The 21,327-nt window shown below is 42.2% G+C and overlaps 1 protein-coding gene and 1 non-coding gene across 5 annotated transcripts in view; both read right to left on the bottom strand.

Annotated features, from left to right (window-relative positions):
* Nucleotides 1-21,112, bottom strand: part of gabra2a (gamma-aminobutyric acid type A receptor subunit alpha2a) — an 89,312-nt gene extending 68,200 nt beyond the window's left edge. For 2 of the 4 annotated variants that reach the window (XM_072706975.1, XM_072706978.1), the window contains exons 1-4: nt 19,395-21,112; nt 18,986-19,058; nt 16,578-16,693; nt 5,170-5,237 (exon numbers count right to left, since the gene is read on the bottom strand). In XM_072706975.1, coding sequence (XP_072563076.1) covers nt 5,170-5,237; nt 16,578-16,693; nt 18,986-19,056 — 255 coding nt within the window. In that variant the 5' untranslated portion in view covers nt 19,057-19,058; nt 19,395-21,112. Of the gene's footprint in view, nt 1-5,169; nt 5,238-16,577; nt 16,694-18,985 lie in introns of all 4 variants that reach the window. The other 2 variants (XM_072706977.1, XM_072706976.1) reach the window with 2 other exon arrangements.
* On the bottom strand, nt 13,839-14,002 carry LOC111857626 (U1 spliceosomal RNA). The gene has a single exon (XR_002841400.1). It is a non-coding gene; the product is annotated as a U1 spliceosomal RNA (small nuclear RNA).
* Nucleotides 21,113-21,327: the final 215 nt, after the last annotated feature.

Below are 21,327 nucleotides of genomic sequence, written 5' to 3'. Positions count from 1 at the left end.
GGGAGAACATCACATTAAAACTGACAGAAAATGCAGTTTGTCAGTACTGCAAAGCAAACTTAAATGATGCAACTACATCTTAAAAGAAGACATCCAGGTTCGATGCGAGGTTAGCATACTTCACGGTAAGCTATGTGCCCTTTAGCCTCTTGGGGTAGCCTAGCCTATCTGTGTCATTACTCTGATTTAAATTAGCTATATGTACTTTCCATAATACCTGTATCCAATGATCTTCTGCCACTAAAACAAAGACTAGCCCCTTCTGTCGCATCTTACAAAATACATTTCTGACAGCTGTGTATAATTGTATTTTGTGAACCTATTGTGCCTGTTGAGGGAGGCAGAGTGGATACCTACTTTGTGTGTGTAGAGTTGGCACATTCTCCCCATGTGTGCTTGGGATTACACCACATCTTCCAGTTTCTGCCCACAGTCCAATAACATACAACTTTGAACTGTGTGCCCAAGGTGACTGTAATGTGTGAATGTGTTAGCATGCGCATCCTGCAATGGGTTGGAGCCCCATCCTGGGTTTGTCTCTGCCTTGCTCCCATCAGTCAAGAATAGGCTCCATTGCCCACAAACCCAAATGGGAAAAGCGATACAGACAATGGGTAGATTGTGTGTATGGTAGGTATTTAGAACACAAGCAACTGCTCTAAGACGACATGGGAAGCTCAGCTTCCCCTAGAAAATTGCCAAAAGAATTTAATTCATCAATGTATCAATGTAAATTAATTTTAACTGCAATTCATTTATTTTAAACTTAATCTTAATTTATCTTTAACTGCAATTAATTTATCTTACTAATTGAACCACAGCGCTGATCATTTCGCAGGAGTTGCTTTCGACAACACAAGCGTTAACTTTCCCTTTGAAGCCAGGATAAATACGCCCCATAGATGCCCATTGACACAGTGCTTCACAGGAAGTCAATGGAAGATTCTTGTACGCTTCGTCTAAATGGAGAATAGCTGAAAGCTTATTGGTCAATATGCTTTGATGACGTGTTTTTGGAGCCCTCCCAGACCCCGTTCTTCACTGGGAGTCTATGAGAGCTTTATACAGTTTTTGGTTAGGCAGAGTTGACTGGACAGACAGACTTGCAGTGAGACACTTCACACTCGTCTGGAAGCCACGCTTGTCTGCATGGTGTTTGGGAGGCATCTCAACTAGATTGGAAAACAACATTATTGCTACCAATAACATCAATGAACACGACTGACAAGTTTCACCGTGATCGGAGGTGTCGACTCATAGTATTCGTTCATTCTGTCGCATGCAGGGGCACAGAAGCCTTTTGGCTAGTGTTGTAGTTACAGACAGCTTGCTTAGTAAGCTATGTTCAAAATGGTCAAATGGCAGCAGGGTAACAGATCATTTTTGCAAAAAGAAAGGAGAGCAGAATTTACATACAGCGTCATCCACAATTATTGGCACCCCTTGTAAATATTTGTAAAAGGGGCTAGAAAAAAATCCACCTTTTGGTGAAGCAGCTTCATGTCACACTGAAAAATTGAGAAAAATCCAACCTTTCATTAACATAAATTTATTCCAAGAAAAAAAAATCCATCAAGAAATAATTATCTTTAACAAAAACACATTTGCCACAATTATTGGCACCCCTGGAAATTATAGTGAACACAATGTAACTGAAGCATGTTTCCCCTGTAAATTGTACATCTTTGAGTTGAGTGGAGTGAAGAGGAATCTTCAAGCTGTAATCCATGACTTCCTGGTTAACAGGGATACGAACATGAGGAGACACAGAGCCCAAATTCCCTTAGTCATCCATCAACATGGGAAAGGTAAGAGAACACACAGACCAAATGAGGGAGAAGTGTGCTGACCTTCATAAGTCAGGGAATGGGTATGAAAAATAGCTACTCGCCTTAAAATGCCCATTTGTACTGTTAGGGCAATAATTAAAAAGTGGACATCAACTGGAACTGTTACAAACCTGCCTGCATGAGGACCCAAGTTTATTTAGCCCCCACATTCAATGCATTCAATGTGCTAAATTTGGTTGGCTGGAGGATCATAAGAGAGACAAAAAATCCCCAAGGATGACTGTTGGTGAATTACAAGACAATGTAAAATCTTGGATTTACCACGTCTCTAAAAAAATCAGATGCCCCCTTCATGCTAACAGATTATTTGGAAGGTATGCCAGTTAACCACAAACTTAAGCACCTGGAGTTTGCGAAACAATACTACAACTTTGACATGAACCAAATACAATGGTCTGATGAAACAAAAATGGAGCTTTTTGGCAATAAACATCAAATGGGTTTGGCGTAAAAAGAAGGATGGCTATAATGAAAAGAACTTTATCCCAAATGCAAAATATGGTGGAGGTTCTGTGATGTTGTGGGGCTGTTTTTCCTTCAAAGGCCCTGAAAACCTTGTTAGGGTACATGGCACTATGGACTCCATGAAACACCAGGACATCTTAAATAAAAACTTTGGCTGCCTCTGCAAGGAAACAAAAACTTGGGCCGTCATTGGATCTTCCAGCAGGACAGTGATCCTAAGCACATGTCCAAATCAACACAAAGGTGGTTAGCTGACCACAGAATCAAGCTTCTGCCATGGCCATCTCAGTCCCCTGACCTGAACCCCACTGAAAACCTGTGGGCTGAGCTGAAGAGGAGAGTGCAGAAGAGAGGGCCTCGGACCCTGGGTGATCTGGAGAGATTCTGTAAAGAGGAATGGACTCAGATGCCCTGCTCTATATTCTCCAACCTTATAAAATGCTACAGGAGACTCAGGAGTGCTGTTATACTGGCGAAGGGAGGTTGTACAAAGTATTAAAAGTAGGGGTGCCAATAATTGTGGCACGTGTTTTTGTTAAAGATAATTATTTCTTGATGAAGGTTTTTTTTTTCTTGGAACAAATTTATGTTAATGAAAGGTTGGATTTTTCCCAATTTTTCAGTGTGACATGAAGCTGCTTCACCAAATGGTGGATTTTTTCTAGCCCTTTTTACAAATCTTTACAAGGGGTGCCAATAATTGTGGAGGCCGCTGTATAACATTACAGACATGCTTGGGAGAGTTTGGTGTAGAAGAACTTGACTGGCCTGCACAGAGCCCTGACCCCAATGAACCCCAAAGAACTCCTTTGGGATGAAGCAGAATAGAGACTGAGAGCCAGGCCTGCACATCCAACATCAGTGCGCGGCCTCACAAATGCTCATTAGCATGAATGGGGGAAAAATACCATTGACACACTCCTAAATCTTGTGGAATGCCTTCCCAGAGGGGTGACAGCCATTATACAGTAGCTGCAAAGGAGGGACCAACTCCATATTGATGCCTACGGATTTAGAATGGGATGTCATTAAAGTTCCTGTAGGTGTAATGGTCACCTGTCCCGATACATTTGTTCATATAGTGTGTAAATGGTTGACAGAAATAAGCTAACAAAAACCAGCTCCAAACTCATATGGCTTACAGTATGTTCTTTACATTATAGCTTTACAACAGCTGTTTATTAGGACAAACCAATACCATATGGCTATAAATTTACCGATAGCTTATCTCATCAACTATTAGCTAATTATGATACTGATATTGGTTTGTAAACAGCCTTTCACACAGTTGGAAAGCTTAGTCCTCAAATGTGTATGCTGCTCCCATGGTGGTTCTACATCAGAGTTCAGAGGCAATGTTAGTTATTTTGACTGCGTTTCTGTCAAGGAAAAGGTGGTATCAGTCATCCAAGAAGGTAGAGTATGGTATTTTAAGTTGGGTTTTTTTTTCCTGGACAGAAAAATTCAATGCATAAGAGTAAACGTCCTTCAATATCCCTAGTATCCCTCAAATGGGTTTCTGGCATAAAGAAGCCTCTATACTCAATCAGCATAAAGATATGGTGTTTCTTAGGGTGCCTGTCTACATGTGTGGCTAGAAGTATTGGCTGGGGTTTTGGTTTTGGTGGGGCTTCCATGTGTCTTGACTTGTTGACTCATGCTACGGGATCAGTTACTTGTATCCTAGGATCTATGTCCACCCTGCTTGGGATTCTGATTATGGTGCAGGCATGAACCATTAACTTTGTTAATGAATGTGCTAAATTTGGTTGGCTGGTAATTGTTTGTCCGGATTCCTGTAAAAGGCAGCAGAAAAAAAACAGTGGAAACAGAAAGAGACGCATATCTATGCAATTTCCCAGGAAATTAATACCTTGTTTTGGATGCATTTGTCATTCATACATTTTGTGACAGTACGACAAACTAGTCGCCTTCACATTCTAAATGCTTGCAAACCCAGATTAATCAATAACTACAGAATGTGACTGCATTCATCACTACTAATTATGGAATAATTTGTGAGTATAAAGGGCTCCTCTCACACAGGAACATCGTGCAACTAATGAAATAGCGTTCATCAAATCATTCGGTTCTGTCTTCACCCAGGTTCAAGTTTTTAATCTAATACCCAGTTTTGGCTGAAGATAAAACATTTAGTATAAGATGTGCAGAAAATCAGTGGGAAACATTTTGGTAGGAGAAATTAAATACCACTTAGAAACACTTACCTGCTAAATCACAACTATGAAAGAAATCAAAAGTGCTTTAAACCACTCATGTATACAGTGCACAGTATATCTTTCCTTTTCCACCAAACAATAAACAATTGATTTATTTTTCTGCCCTTTTAAATGGATAAAAGCTACAAATAAATGAGAACAGAAAATAAAACACAAGAACTTGAAAGCCTCTCTGTTCATTAGATGAGAATATCTTTAAGAACATAAGAAATTTACAAAACGAGAGGAGGCCATTCGGCCCATCAAGCTCGTTTGGGGAGAACTTAACTAATAGCTCAGAGTTGTTAAAATCTTATCTAGCTCTGATTTAAAGGAACCCAGGGTTTCCGCTACACTAGCAGGAAGACTATTCCATACTATACTACACGCTGTGTAAAGAAGTGCTTCCTCAAATTTGTTTTAAAATGTCCTCCCACTAATTTCCACTTATGGCCACGAGTTCTAGTATTTAGACTAATATTGAAATAGTCATTTGGCTGAACAGCATCCAGACCCGTTAGAATCTTATAGACCTGGATCCCCCCAGTTACCAGACAACATTTTGTCAGAAAAAAAATATCAGTGGGATTAACTCAATGGTTTCTGTGAATACTCTACTCCTAACTGAAACTCACCATATCTGCGTCAGAAACGGGACCAAAACTAGTAACATAAATGTCAGTCTTGACTTCCGTCACACGATCTGCAAAAGACACAAATGAAAAAACATGAGATTCATAGCACTAACAATAACAATGATATTATGTTCAACTTTTACAGCTGCTTTTACAGAAGATTGGGCTTCTTGGTTTTCAGAGCCCATGACCGTGCTTCCATAGTAACAGTTCTATAAGTGAGTCATACAATGCATTCATTTTGGCTTAGCACCATGCATTCAAAGTGTACGCTTTTCACTATTATTTTCCACTCTGCTTTATAAGAGCCTCCTAATGAGAACACGCACAGCGGTGAGCCTAACTAATACACACAGCTCCAAACACGTTCCCAGAAAGCTGACCTACATTTTAAGCTAGAATAAACAAAACTCTCAAAAGGCAGTGACCGATGTTCCCGGAAAATAAGGAACTGGCCTTTAGCATAAGCAATCATCACTGGTCATGGCACATTATTCTGATAAAGTATAAATGTAACATTTAAATACATTATGAATACATTATGATGTGCTGTTTCATTTCTAAATCATTGATCCAGGGACCCAAAAGAAATCTTGCCTCACATAAATTTGCACTTTACCATGTATAAGAACATATTTTGTGTTTTTAAACATGCATTATGCATACATGGGAAGGTTGAACACACTTGATGAAATGGTCACCTGTAGCCATTATTAAACATACTCCAGGATAATATAGGCTCTGATTAAAATAATTGTTTTCAGTGCAGAGCTGCAAAATGAGTCAGCAAGCAGGTTCTTTCATCTGCTTCTCAAAATGAATGCATTGCAAGTAGGGCAAGCAGATAATCCATGTCAGGGTGGACACTTGGAGCTACTTCAGGATTTACAAACTACTTTAAAACTGATAGGCTCCTGTACTTGGCTAAATAATTCAGTTCTTCTTGCACTTTTATTGGTCTGTTTCCTTGATTGAAAGACTCATCCAGCTGTTTCACATTAACATTAATGACACATGCATGATAACAGGACACCAACCAATCAGTACATAGCATGAACTCAGTGCCTAAGTGAAATTCATTGCCCATTTACTTGGAAATGGTCGTATACAAATCCCATCCTTTGAGTTACTTTGACTTGATGAATATACATGTGAACATGCATATTAAATCTAAGTTAATTTCAAGATAAGAAAATAAAGGCTAAGCACTGTCATACACTGGAGTCTTCCGGGGGGTGTTCCACAAAGCAAGATCTCTCAGTTAGCAGAGTTAACTTAAGCTATAAGTTATGATTGTCCAATAGGAATGCTCCTTACCTAAACTCATTGGATGATCAAGACTTCTAGCTTAAGATAACCCAGCTAACTGAGAAATCCTGCTTTGTGAAACACCCACCAGGATTGGGGTTTGAAATTGCCCCATGTAAAATATATGAATAAGTGAACTTGCTCTCCTAGTGTGTCAGTGGCATCCTGTGCCATGTGCTATATAAGTGGTATCGACGGTAGATGCATGGATGAATGACTGAACTAAATCATAAGTCACAGACTTAGGATTAGAATTAGAATTAGAAGCTTTATTTGTCATTGCATAAAATACGTAGTATTAAACACAACGAAATTTAGAGTTGCCACTCTTAGTCAGTGTTTTAAAACTAATATAGTTAAGAATTAACAAATCCGCCCCAAGGCAGCCTACCCACACTCACTCATACACTCCCCCCAAACCTATTCACTCCTCTCACCCAAAACATTAGTCCCCACCTTCCAACCAAAACAAGACACTCCCCTGCGTAACAAACGTAACAGCATCAGACTATCAAATGCCTGGTGTTAAAGTGCGAAGGTGATGAGGATAAAGTGATCAAATACAATTTCCAGAGACATAGTTAATCATTGCAGACGGTGGAGGGAGGGGGGGGGGGGGATTGGGGTGGTGGGTGGCCAATGTCTGCAGAGGGATATTGCTTTTGTTAAGTGAACGTATGGCCCAGGGAAAAAAAACTGTTGGAAAGTCTTGTGGTGCGGGCGTTTAGTGACCTGAACCGCCTGCCGGAGGGAAGCGGGTTGAACAGGTGGTGGGCTGGGTGGGCAGAGTCTTTGAGAATGGACCTGGACCTGGAGAGGCAGCGCGATTCGGCGAGCTTTTCCAGGGAGGGCAGAGGGTGGCCTATGATCTTTTGGGCTGTGTAAATGACCCTCTGCATGGCCTTCCTGTCTGCTGCTGTACATCCCACATACCATACTGTGATGCTGAAGGTGAGTATGCTTTCGATGACTGTCCGGTAGAAGGACACCAGCAGCTTCTGTTCCAGATGGTTTTTCCTGAGAATTCTCAGGAAGTGCATACGCTGCTGGGCCTTCTTAGTTATTGCTTTAGTGTTGATGGACCAAGTGAGATCTTCGGCGATGTGTACCCCTAGGAATTTAACTGACGCCACCTGCTCAATGCATTCCCCGTTAAGATTTAGTGGAGCATGGGCAGTGCGTTTGCGTCTGAAGTCTATGATGATTTCCTTGGTTTTTAATGTGTTGAGAAGTAAGTTGTTTGATGTGCACCAAGTTGCAAGTGACTGCACCTCATCTCTGTATGCTGTCTCATCGCCCCCTGAAATGAGACCGACCACTGTGGTATCATCTGCGAACTTTATGATGAGGTTGGAGGGGTGGATGGGGGAACAATCTGATGTATAGAGTGTGTACAGGAGTGGGCTCAACACACAGCCTTGGGGGGAGCCAGTGCTGAGTGTGAGCGAAGGGGAAAGATGGCGACCGAGTCTCACTTGTTGTGGCCTATTGGAGAGGAAGTCTTTAATCCAAGCGCAGGTGGAGGGGGGGAGGCGTAAGTCCAGGAGTTTTTTGACCAGAATGTCCGGGTGTATTGTATTGAAGGCTGAGCTGAAATCTATGAAGAGCAGTCTTGCATAGTTACCCGGGTGGTCAAGGTGTTTCAGCGTTGCATGGAGGGCGATGGCAATGGCGTCCTCAGTGGAACGGTTTGCCCTGTAGGCTAACTGGTGGGGGTCAAATGATGGAGGGAGGTAGTCTTTGATGTGCTTGGCAACCAGCTTTTCCAGGCACTTCATTGCCACAGATGTTAATGCCACAGGCCTAAAGTTGTTCAGGTTTTTGCAGGCAGATGTTTTTGGAACTGGAATGATGGTAGAGGATTTCCAGCAGTATGGGACGATGGCTCGGGACAGGGAGATGTTGAAAATCTTGGTGAAAATTCCTGCCAGTTGGTCTGAGCACGCCTTGAGTACCTTGCCAGGTACTCCATCCGGTCCAGCTGTTTTCCTTGGATTAACCTCCCTCAGGACCCTCCTCACCTGATGTTCCTGGAGGAGTAGCGGGGTGTTGGTGAAGGCTGGGGGGGGTGCTTAATGACCAATTGCCTCGAACCGTGCAAAGAAGTTATTTAACTCCTCTGCCATTGTAGCATCGGCGGAAGGGGGTGTGATCTGGTGGCCCTTGTAGTTGGTGATGTTTTGTAATCCGTGCCACACTTGACGTGGGTTCTTGTCTGTGATGTATCCCTCTATTTTCCTTTTGTATGCGACCTTAGCAGCCCTGATGCCTTTCTTCAGGTTAGCTCTGGATGCACTGTACAGTGCCCTGTCTCCTGACCTGAATGCTGTGTTACGGTCCCTGATGAGGTGCCGCACTTCACTCGTCATCCAGGGTTTTTGGTTGGGGAATACCCTAACACGTTTGGTGATGGTGACCATATCAATACAGTAAACAATGTATGATAGCACAGTCACTGTAAATTCCTCCAAATCGTGGCTTTCAAAAACACTCCAGTCCGTGGTTGTGAAGCAGTCTTGAAGCTGGGAGAGGGCGTCCCCGGGCAAGGTGTTGATCACCCTGGTGAATGGCTTGCTTTTCCTGATGTAGGGAGTATAGGCGGGTACGAGATGCAGCGAGAGGTGGTCCGACTGGCCAATGTGAGGGTGTGGCTCTGCTTTATATGCATGTTTAATATTACAGTAAACATGGTCAAGGGTGTTGCTCTCCCTGGTGGCACATTTCACATATTGGGTGAATTTAGGGAGAACAGTTTTCAGGCAAGCCTGATTAAAATCCCCAGCTATTATGTGTACCCCATCCGGCTGGTCCAGTTGTTGTTTACTAATGCATCCATGAAGATAGCTTAGAGCTACGGCCCCGTTAGCATCTGGGGGGATATACACAGCCGTAATGGAGACTACAGTTAGCTCCCTAGGTAAGTAAAAAGGGCGGCAGATGACAGTTAATGCCTCAAGATCAGGGGAACAGTATTTATGAGTAACACGGCTTTGTGAGCACCAGTCATTGTTAATGTAAATGCAGAGACCACCTCCTCTTTTCTTACCAGAGTCACTGTTCCTGTCGTTCCGGTGAATGACGCGGCCTGCTAGCTGCACAGCTTTGTCGGGTATAGCAGGATGTAGCCAGGTTTCAGTTAGGATCAACACACAGCAGTCCCGGACGAAGTTGTTATTTGCTATCCGTAGCTCTAGGTCATCCATTTTATGCACGATAGATCTTACGTTTGCCAGGAAGACGCTAGGGAGAGGTGGTCTGTGAGGATCCTTCTTTAGCCTCTTTATCAGGCCGGCTCGACATCCCCGTTTCTGTTTCCTGTCCCGTCTCCGTCGTCGCTGTCTGTGAGAGCCGACAACAATCCATGGAGACCCCAGTGTCCTCGATATTTCAGGCGGTATGTTGTTGGCTTGTTGAAAATAGTCCGTGACGGGAATGCTATTTTGAAAACCGATGCTGATCAGGTTTGCACGACTGTATACGCATTGTGCTTGGCAGAGTTCGCCATACAATTGCCGCGAAATACAAACTAAACACATTAAAAAACACCGAACTAGAGGGCACCAAGCTGCAGCACTCACGCGCGCCGCCATCTTGCCTACGTCAAGAACGATCAGCATGAAATTGTTACATCCAACTAGAATAGGGTGACCAGATAATCCATGTCAGGAAGGACACTGAGCTACTTCGGGTTTTACAAACTACTTTCAAATTGAAAGGCTCCTGTGCTCGGCTAAATAGTTCAGCTCTTCTTGTGCTTTGACTGGTTTGTCTCCTTGACTGAAAGACTCATCCAGCTGTTTCACATTAGCATTAGTGACACATGCATGATTATAGGAGACTGACCAATCAGCACACAGCAAGAACTCAGTGCTCAAGTGAAATCCAGGTCGTTTTAATTGAAATGGTAATTTACAATTCCTGTCCTAGCTCCAAGTGTCCTCCCTGACATGGATGATCTGGTCACCCTAACTTAGGATCATCATGTGATGGCCTACTTTATGTTGTCATCGACATTTTCCTATCAGCCCTGTAGTGCAAGACCAACTAGGCTCGAATAACACATTTATAAAAAGAAGAGCAAACTCAATCACAGATCACAAACATGTCGGATGCAGCACTACAACGATCAATCAACATGACCCATGAAATCTCCTACAATGAGTATGTCGGATAGGTCATTTGTCACAGGCAAGCTGTTGTGCTGGACCCTTGTTTTGGATGATTATCACTGCGCTACACAACCATTCAAAAAACATGAGAGGTCAGAAAAGCACATGGATTCAGATGAGAAGTTACAGCAAAATGTATTGACTGAACAGCCAGAAGTTAATTACGGTACCGACAACTCCTTTACCCCAAGCTAACTGCGATGAAATCATTTTCTTTAAAATAACACTTTCAATAAACGGTAATAAATGTGTATGGCCAACCTCCATCGACAATAGCTTCTAATGCCAATAAATAACATCAGCCCTGTTAGAAGAATTACCTGTGATCTGTAGGAGTCAGCAAAAGCTAACTTTAAGCAAGCACTGCTCATGAAATTATTACTGTTAACCTTCAGAAGCCAATGAGCTTTGTATCCATACATCACCTTTATCCCTTTATTGGATAATTCGTAGCAGAGCTGTACATTTCCAGTCAGCAGAACGTGTCACCAGGGGCTGTTTATACGTACAGCTGCAACCTTGAATGAGGTTGATAAATGAATGGTCCATAAAAGTTATTCGTATATACAATCGTGAAACTCACAGAAGAAAATGTTTAAATCCTGGGAACTACTGGCTGTGCCTAAACTTTATATACTTTTTGTTGCACCTAATATTTTGCATCATTTATTTATCTACTTATTTAAATTTGTTGTGAATAGTATATTGCCAAATCAAAATGAATGTACAGATCTGTGTATGATTTTTCCGTGACATTGTTTGCTGTTATTCATTATTGTTGTTGTTACACAGACAAGCACCAGAAGGTACTGCCTCAACAAAACTCCCACAGATTAAATGAAAATGAAAAAAGCCCTTTATCTACACACTATAAATATACTTTCAGTAAATAATCCCTGGTCTGAACACCAATAAATTTCCTTTGATGGAAATATTTCTGCAGGTTGGAGAATGTTGTGTCATCTCTTGAAAGCAGTGCATTATCTCAGGGCCTGTGTTATTATTTTTGAGTATGATGTTCCGTTATCAGGGTAAATAATGTACCCTGGATATACAGATAGGGCAAGTTTTTTTCTAACATATATTTCATGAATTTACTGTATAACATTTCACAAAATCTTCGAAAGCAAAGCCTGTACACTCTGGATAAGGTGAATCTATCACATGGATGACAAATAGAAATGCAACAAATGGGACACACGTTAACACAATAAGGGAAACTCCACCTAAATACTCCACCTAAAATGAAGTATATCGAATGCGAAAGAGCGTGTTGTCATGGCAACAAAGCCTCACTGGGAAACTATGGAAACACAGAGATTCTGCCATTACTCATTTTCAACCTTGTCTCACTCAGACACACCTGAGCCTCATGTACAAAGAGAAGCATGAACCCACTGATGTCCTGCCCTGGAGTTTAGGGATGGGGGGGGGTTAACTTTGTTTCATTCATCCACTCAGTAATAAATTAAATTCAATCTTCTGTTTAAGTTCTGTCCCCATGACCCAATCTCAAACTCTCCCGTGCCATTAGTTCCGCCCCAAAATCTCTAATATAGCTCAAATATATGCGCAGAGTGTAGTCCAGGGGTCTCCAATTCCGGTCCTGGAGAGCTACCGTCCAGTAGGTTTTCTATCATACCCGGCTTCTGATGAGCCACACCTGTTCTCAGGTAAATACCAGGAGCAGGTGTGGCTCATCAGAAGCCAAGTGGGATAGAAAACCTACTGGATAGTAGTTCTCCAGGACCGGAGTTGGAGACCCCTGGTGTAGTCAGTTCTTTGTTTTGTAGTTCACTGCAAGGAAGGCTCGTTAGGGATGTTAATGTTTAATGTTTGCTTTAATCAGCCATGTAAGACACCTAAAATCTCATCCACCTAACAAATCTATTTTCCTGTGAATTCATATTCATCTGTGATACTTAACTATTCATTAGCAAGTATATCGTATCTAGAATTACATGAGTATTTATGAAACATAAAACAGTGAGGCATACCCAAAATACACTGCAGCATTACATCTTGCTGTTTTATTTGTAATGGGTTTTTATCATTTTGTTATAAAGCAATCCACCTATGATTCATAAAACTGAGCATAAAAATTGTCTTTGTGCAAGTCGCATGGCATGCAGGTAGCGGGGAAGAGAATCCTGGATAGAGAATAAAATTTAATTCAGTGGATTCTAAAAGATCCATCCGTATTACAATTGCTACCTGTTAATATCCATAAAGAGCCCCACATACAGTGGGAGCAACATCCACTCACTGCATGGATGAGGCCACTGGAGTCTTCATAGGCTTTAGATGAGAAGTTCCTAAGATATGCTACAGAACTTCAATATCATTGTCACTATTGATTACATCAATAATTGAGTAACTTACAAATTAATCTGATGATTCATTGAGTAATCGTTTATTATATTTATATTATATTATATCATATTATATATTATATGTATTGCAATTGGTTTACACTCAGTTTTACATGCTGGAAATTTAGGCACTCCAATTTACTTTTATGTTTTTGGACAGTGGAAGGGAACTGAAGAATCCGCCAAAAAGCCACTCACACACAGGGTGAACATGCAAACTTCACACGCAAAAAATGGCACTGTGTGGCGACAGCAATACCTATTGCACCACTGTGGCACCAGGCTTGCACGATGTGCACTATTAATATCGACAAGGCATTCTACATCCATGCGATCATCACATTGCAAGGACCACAAGAGTCTGCTGGGTTCAAACCAACAATAGGTTGCACTAAAATATTTTTACCCAGTCAGAGGAAACAAAGCTTAGTAAGTTTTGCCATTTTAATTATGGTTCCTTTTCAACATTACCTAGTATATATGCTAAAGAAGAGAAGAAAAAAAAAGTCTAAAGTTTACTGCCACTGCTTTTGCATGACCACTGCATGCGCTCTCCGAGACATAATCATTCTCATCCAGAATTAGAATTTGATGATCAGTGGTCATTGTTGACAAACCACAGCACACAACATTTAACCCATATGCGACACTGTGACATAGCAGGGGGCAGCTAATTCAGTGCCCGGGGAGCAGTGCTTGGGGGCGATACCTTGCTCAGGGTACCTCAGTGGTGCCTTGTTGGGATTCGAACCAGCAATCTTTCAATTACAAGTGCACTTCCCTAACCATTAAGATACCACTGCCCACAAAAACAAAGAGTCATGGGAGAGCACGAATGCAGTCCCGCACTACCACAAATTACGCAGTGGAGATTCCCACACTTGGGGAATTGGCAGGGGTCAGCACAGCAGCAGTGCAATGGCTGGGCCTCACCCTGGGTGAACCACCTTCCTGATCATGGTATCTCCCCTGCCAGGAAAGTATCCATGTTGTAGGACTCACCCACAGATCGTTTGGTGCGTTTGTAAGAAATTAAATAAAAATAAGTGAAAGGGAGAAAAGTGAACGAAAACTGGTCACAAAAAGACATTCGTCTTCCGCTGTATGGAAATATTTTGTATTGCATACAGACGACACTGAGCAGAAGCAAGTTTTGTCAGCACTGCTTTGTGTCTGCTCGCCCAACCCATGGCACCACCAACTTATTTCACAGACTCTGTTAACAGATAAGTAACATTTAGCTATATTGTTAATTTTCAACACCTAAATATTGCGAAAACTTGTATGGTATTGCAATGTGAACTTATCGTTCAGCCCTAAAACACAATACGCTCACAAAACATAACTGTAATTGGTTATATGTAACATATTATGTAAAACAATGCAGCTAAGGGATGGCCTGACTTTCGTTTAAGCAGTTTTAATGGGAAGAAAAACAATTAAGCTAATATGTGTACATATAGTGCAGATAGGACAGACATTAGTGAGAGAGACACCTTAGTCATACTGATTTCTGAGAGGCGGATGAGAGATAACCAAGGGTGCAGATCCAAAACTTACACAGTCAGACCGTTTAGCTGCATGGTTCCAACTATGTATGTCACTAACATTGTTAGCAACTATCCTTTAGCAAAACATACACAGGATGGGTGGGGGTACTGGGGGAAGGGGTGCTGGGTAGGGTCAGCCTATATTATGCTAACCCCCAACCGCACTCGGCGAGTTTTATTGGGAAACAACAGAGATGATACTGCTTTTTAAAAATACTATATATCAAGAGAATATCACACACATATATACATAAATATATATAAATCATACACACAAGGTAAAAATACCGTATAAGATATACACTCACCAAAAGGATTATTAGGAACACCATACTTATACAGTGTTTGACCCCCTTTCGCCTTCAGAACTGCCTTAATTCTACGTGGCACTGATTCAACAAGGTGCTGAAAGCATCCTTTAGAAATGTTGGCCCATATTGATAGGATAGCATCTTGCAGTTGATGGAGATTTGTGGGATGCACATCCAGGGCACAAAGCTCCCGTTCCACCATATCCCAAAAATGCTCTATTGGGTTGAGATCTGGTGACTGTGGGGGCCATTTTACTACAGTGAACTCATTGTCATGTTCAAGAAACCAATTTGAAATGATTCGAGCTTTGTGACATGGTGCATTATCCTGCTGGAAGTAGCCATCAGAGGATGGGTACATGGTGGTCAAAAAGGGATGGACATGGTCAGAAACAATGCTGAGGTAGGCCGTGGCATTTAAACGATGCCCTATTGGCACTAAGGGGCCTAAAGTGTGGCAAGAAAACATCCCCCACACCATTACACCACCACCACCAGCCTGCACAGTGGTAACAAGGCATGATGGATCCATGTTCTCATTCTGTTTACGCCAAATTCTGACATTACCATTTGAATGTCTCAACAGAAATCGAGACTCATCAGACCAGGCAACATTTTTCCAGTCTTCAACTGTCCAATTTTGATGAGCTCGTGCAAATTGTAGCCTCTTTTTCCTATTTGTAGTGGAGATGAGTGGTACCCGGTGGGGTCTTCTGCTGTTGTAGCCCATCCGCCTCAAGGTTGTGCGTGTTGTGGCTTCACAAATGCTTTGCTGCATACCTCGGTTGTAACGAGTGGTTATTTCAGTCAAAGTTGCTCTTCTATCAGCTTGAATCAGTCGGCCCATTCTCCTCTGACCTCTAGCATCAACAAGGCATTTTCGCCCACAGGACTGCCGCATACTGGATGTTTTTCCCTTTGCACACCATTCTTTGTAAACCCTAGAAATGGTTGTGCGTGAAAATCCCAGTAACTGAGCAGATTGTGAAATACTCAGACCGGCCCGTCTGGCACCAACAACCATGCCACGCTCAAAATTGCTTAAATCACCTTTCTTTCCCTTTCTGACATTCAGTTTGGAGTTCAGGAGATTGTCTTGACCAGGACCACACCCCTAAATGCATTGAAGCAACTGCCATGTGATTGGTTGATTAGATAATTGCATTAATGAGAAATTGAACAGGTGTTCCTAATAATCCTTTAGGTGAGTGTACACACACACACAAAAAACAATTTCAATTGTTAGAGATTGTAGAACTTTATTCAACTGTCACTCCAGTTACTTATTTAATCATCCAATGTAGGATATTTGTAACATTCTTTTATTGATTATAACAATTAGTGCCAATGTTAGTGCAGTAGTTTAAGTATCTTGCCCATTAATGTGTATACACAAACACACACACACACACATACACACACAGAGTATACCTCTGTCTATTCCTCCTGGTGTTGGCTGGCTAATATGCCTATGCCTGGATCGAAGAGCACAAGAATGTCTATAGCAGAGCAAACCACTAACATCGCAATCAGATTTTCATTGGTTGTCATTTCCAGTGGATTTCACTTTGGTACAACTTTCTTCAAAGACTAGCATTCATCAGGCTTTCACTCAGTTTTCTAAATGCTGACACTAAATTTCACCAAAACACTGTCATATTACCTATTGTGCAATAATCGGCAGTATAACGGTCTCACCTCCCAGTCCAGGCCTAAGCCGATTATCGTAACCATCCAGGAGGCTGTCGAGGATTTTCGTGAAGAGGGTGATGTTGTTTTTAAATGCGTCAGTCGTGCTGTCATCTGCTTTGGAGCTGCACACGCACATAATAGAATTGAAAAAATGTAAATATGCGTATCTCTGGGGAAAAGAATCTTACCCTCCACTAGACACCATGACATCCTGACATAAGCATCAGAAGGAAACGAAGAATACTCCCTGGCTTAATATGAACCACGCGACCCGGTTCCCGCTACGGGCACGTGGTACATCATCCGACTTGGTATGAACCACGCGACCCGGTTCCTGCTACGGGCACGTGGTACGTCATCCGACTTGGTATGAACCACGCGACCCGGTTCCTGCTACGGGCACGTGGTACGTCGTCCGACTTGGTATGAACCACCCGACCCGGTTCCTGCTACGGGCACGTGGTACGTCGTCCGACTTGGTATGAACCACGTGACCCGGTTCCTGCTACGGGCACGTGGTACATCGTCCGACTTGGTATGAACCACGTGACCCGGTTCCTGCTACGGGCACGTGGTACATCGTCCGACTTGGTATGAACCACGTGACCCGGTTCCTGCTACGGGCACGTGGTACATCGTCCGACTTGGTATGAACCACGTGACCCGGTTCCCGCTACGGGCACGTGGTACATCATCCGACTTGGTATGAACCACGCGACCCGGTTCCCGCTACGGGCACGTGGTACATCGTCCGACTTGGTATGAACCACGTGACCCGGTTCCTGCTACAGGCACGTGGTACATCATCCAACTTGGTATGAACCACGCGACCCGGTTCCCGCTACGGGCACGTGGTACGTCATCCGACTTGGTATGAACCATGCGACCCGGTTCCTGCTACGGGCACGTGGTACATCATCCAACTTGGTATGAACCACGTGACCCGGTTCCCGCTACGGGCACATGGTACATCATCCGACTTGGTATGAACCACGTGACCCGGTTCCCGCTACGGGCACGTGGTACGTCATCCGACTTGGTATGAACCATGCGACCCGGTTCCCGCTACGGGCACATGGTACATCATCCGACTTGGTATGAACCACGTGACCCGGTTCCCGCTACGGGCACATGGTACATCATCCGACTTGGTATGAACCACGTGACCCGGTTCCCGCTACGGGCACATGGTACATCATCCGACTTGGTATGAACCATGCGACCCGGTTCCCGCTACGGGCACGTGGTACGTCATCCGACTTGGTATGAACCATGCGACCCGGTTCCTGCTACGGGCACGTGGTACATCATCCAACTTGGTATGAACCACGTGACCCGGTTCCCGCTACGGGCACATGGCCAGACTTGATACCTACCATGTGACCTGGTTCTTTTGGTCCACTTTCCTGTTAAAATGCAGCTTTCTGTCTCAAAGTGAGTAGTGCGTTTTGTTCTCAACATAATCACACACAAACACAATCATGTGCAAACAATTATTCTTTTGTTTATCACCAGACATAAAACATTCATATATTCAGAATTAAAATTTTTATGATTGTTGGTGCCAATCATTACCGAATCTCAGAAACAGCCTCCTTCCTGAAATTTCCATGTACTACCTAGTACACAGAGAATGGTGAGAGGAATACAGAGCATCTATTAAATTGCAATTCTGTGTTCATAAAAACCACAAAGCAAGATTTCTCCGTTAGCTGGCTTAACTTACGCTAGCAGTCAGAACTGTCCAATAAATGTTTAAGTAAAGAGTATTCCTATTCGACAATCATGACTTCTACCTTAAGTTAACCCAGCTAACAAATCTTGCTTTGTGGAACCTCCCCCCAGACTTCTGCAATATTGGATGAATACCACACCAAGTTAAAACACTGAAAATATTAAGCGCTAATTAATATTGAGGGTTGACTCTTGATTAATCCTACACAGTTATTAACACAAATAATTAGCATTTAACAGTAATTATTCAAAATAGAATAGTTAACTTCCCATTCATAAATCTTTCTATTAAAGGGTGCCGTTGACACATTATTATTAGTTTCAATTAGTAATTCAAAATGCTTTAAAATGAAAAGTGCTGACAATCTAACTAGAGTCAGTTGTTTATGTGACCACATATAAATGTTTTAATTGGATTAAAAGTGAATTGATTGAAATATGACCATGTAATGCAGTTCTTCGCTCCATATCTACGGAGAATAGCCGTTGTCCACACTTTGCGTTCACGGTTCTCTTTTTTTAATGTGTAGGCATTAACGTGGCACAGACTCATTATTGTCAATCGTGGAGGCTGATGAATATGCACTGGATCTGATGTCTTTCATCGGTGTCGCCACTACCGCTCACTGTCTGGGCTACTTATAATATATTAATTAAAATAAGAAGGTAATGACACTTACCCCATCTGCCAAAGCACCGTCAAACTGAACCAGATGAGTAACCCATGAGCATTGTTCGCCAGCTCCCTCATGGCTGAGAGTCACACCAAAAAATGAGGGGAAAATCATTTAAATCGATTGATTAAGTTGTTAAAAAATACAACTTTAATTGTATTATTTGTGTGCTTGTCTATACACAGCAGCCAATATTTGTTCCCTTAACGATGACGTGGCAGATTACAATAACTTTAGCGGATCTTGTTTTCCACAACCGATGCCTTTCAGAAAAAAAGGTATTAATACTGATTCTAAGTGGCTGTTGTAACCTCGCATCTGTTGCATGGGGGGAAATCCTTAATGTGTTAAATAAATTAGGGCTGCAGTCTATTAACAAGATAAGCAAAACGATGAAGTTTCATATGAAGCTTACCTGAAATGGGGGACTTGCCACCGTGTACTGCTCTCGAGGATGAAAAAATACAGGAAAGTTCAGACGAAGAAACAGCGAGTAGATGAAAACTAGTGTTCAGTGAGTGCTAAGCAAGGGTGCACAGAGCGCGCGAGGTTACCGTGGACGAGCCCGCATGAATGACAAAAAGCGAGAAATCCCTTTATGTGTAATCACGTTTACCGTGAATCTTACAGGGTATTTCAATTGTCTTTCATTCAGCATTTTCTCGTTTGTTACTTTCTTCTCACATTCAGCTCCCTATAATCTATACTAGGCAGCACGACAGGCTGAAGCAGAAGTAGTAAAGGAAACACGCCAAGCAGCACCGGGTCCTAAAGCTAGCATTTTTTTAAATTAATGTTGGTTCTACATTTTTTAAACTTAAATGCTGGGAAATGGAATTAATATTTATTATTCTTACGAAATAAGTTTAAGTTAGGATGTCCAGTTATAGCAAATAATCCTACAATATATGCAAATAAACGTGTTTTAAATAAAGCTCCAGGTAGAATGGTACAATTAAGACTCATTTTAATGAATCAATCATTTAAGTGTAATTTTGAAGGTTTGTAATTCAAATTTTCCGTTAGCAGACGACAGGAAACTAAGTGCCCTTGAATTTATGTCATGAAGGCGATCTTCGACATACAACAGATTAAATGAACCCGAATTAACCAAGTGATCCATCATCCACTTAATGACCGCACCATAAACTTAATTAGCGCCAAAATTTCTAAGAAATGTTTTCAGGAGAGTCGTTATAAAAACGTTAGTAAGAGAAATGGGCATGTTCTGACAGTACAAAGAGTTTCCGTGTAAGATTTCTAGAAGAACGATTTATGCAGAAAATGTGTTCTGCTCATTGTTCACTGAACCACGTGTACCCGTGTTCCTTTCATATTACATTGAACATGTTTATCATTGTTTAAAGACACAAAACACCACATTAAAAATGCAATTTAATTTAGTGTTCTGGGTTTTGCGATATATGCACATTTATATTTTGTTCGCCTGTATTGTCAATTTAGCATAATTAATTCAAAATTTCAAGATTATTACTCTAATAAGTTACACATCACTCTCAGGACCAAAATAAAGTAGCATTAATAGAACTTTAAATGGAATTCAGTGTGTCATACAACAGTATTAAACAGCTGAATAATGAAGCAGAATATATCCTGGATTTCTTCAGTACCCCCAAAGTTATACTTTGTATAATCATGCACTTCAAAACTGAGTAATCTAAAGTAAGTCCTTGTTCACACATATGTGGGTAATTTTTAAAATGTAGCTTTTTCTATGCTTTTCGGCCTTATGGCCACAGACAAATGGCGTTTTACAAGCTTTTGTAAAACTCCAATCCAGCGTGAAAAGTTTCAGAAACTCAGTTTTCAGTGTCAACGCGTAGACAGGGAAAACAGTGTTTTGGGCTTGTAACATCAGAGTGTGCATGGTACTTGCCTGCTGGCTTCCTGTCTTTGGGGGGGGGGGGTTGTTTGGTTTTGTGTTCTTGCCCCTTTAGGTTCCACATTCTGTTACAAATAAAACTAGCTTTATAATCCTGATCTACTCATTTGCTGTTGACCTCATCAGTGGACATCACCCGGAGGTGGAAGGAATTACTTTAAGGACCTCCTTAACCCTGCCTCAGATACATCTACGCGCACTGCCTTTGAGACATCTGAGGGCACAAAGCCTAAGGGGGCTGGGGTGGTTGAAGAGCTACGTGGTGGCCTGGCCCTGGCGGTGGACGAGATCCACCCAGAGTACCTAAAGGCTCTGAATGTTGTGGGGCTGTCATGGCTGACACACCTTCTCAGCAGTGCGTGGAGTTCAGGGACAGTATCGCTGGATTAGCAGACCAGGGAGTTGATCCCCTTATTTAAGAAAGGGGACCGGAAGGTGCATTCGA

This window comes from Paramormyrops kingsleyae, chromosome 25 (assembly GCF_048594095.1).
Source record: "Paramormyrops kingsleyae isolate MSU_618 chromosome 25, PKINGS_0.4, whole genome shotgun sequence".
NCBI lineage: Eukaryota > Metazoa > Chordata > Actinopteri > Osteoglossiformes > Mormyridae > Paramormyrops > Paramormyrops kingsleyae.
This window is presented reverse-complemented; position numbering and strand designations above follow the sequence as displayed.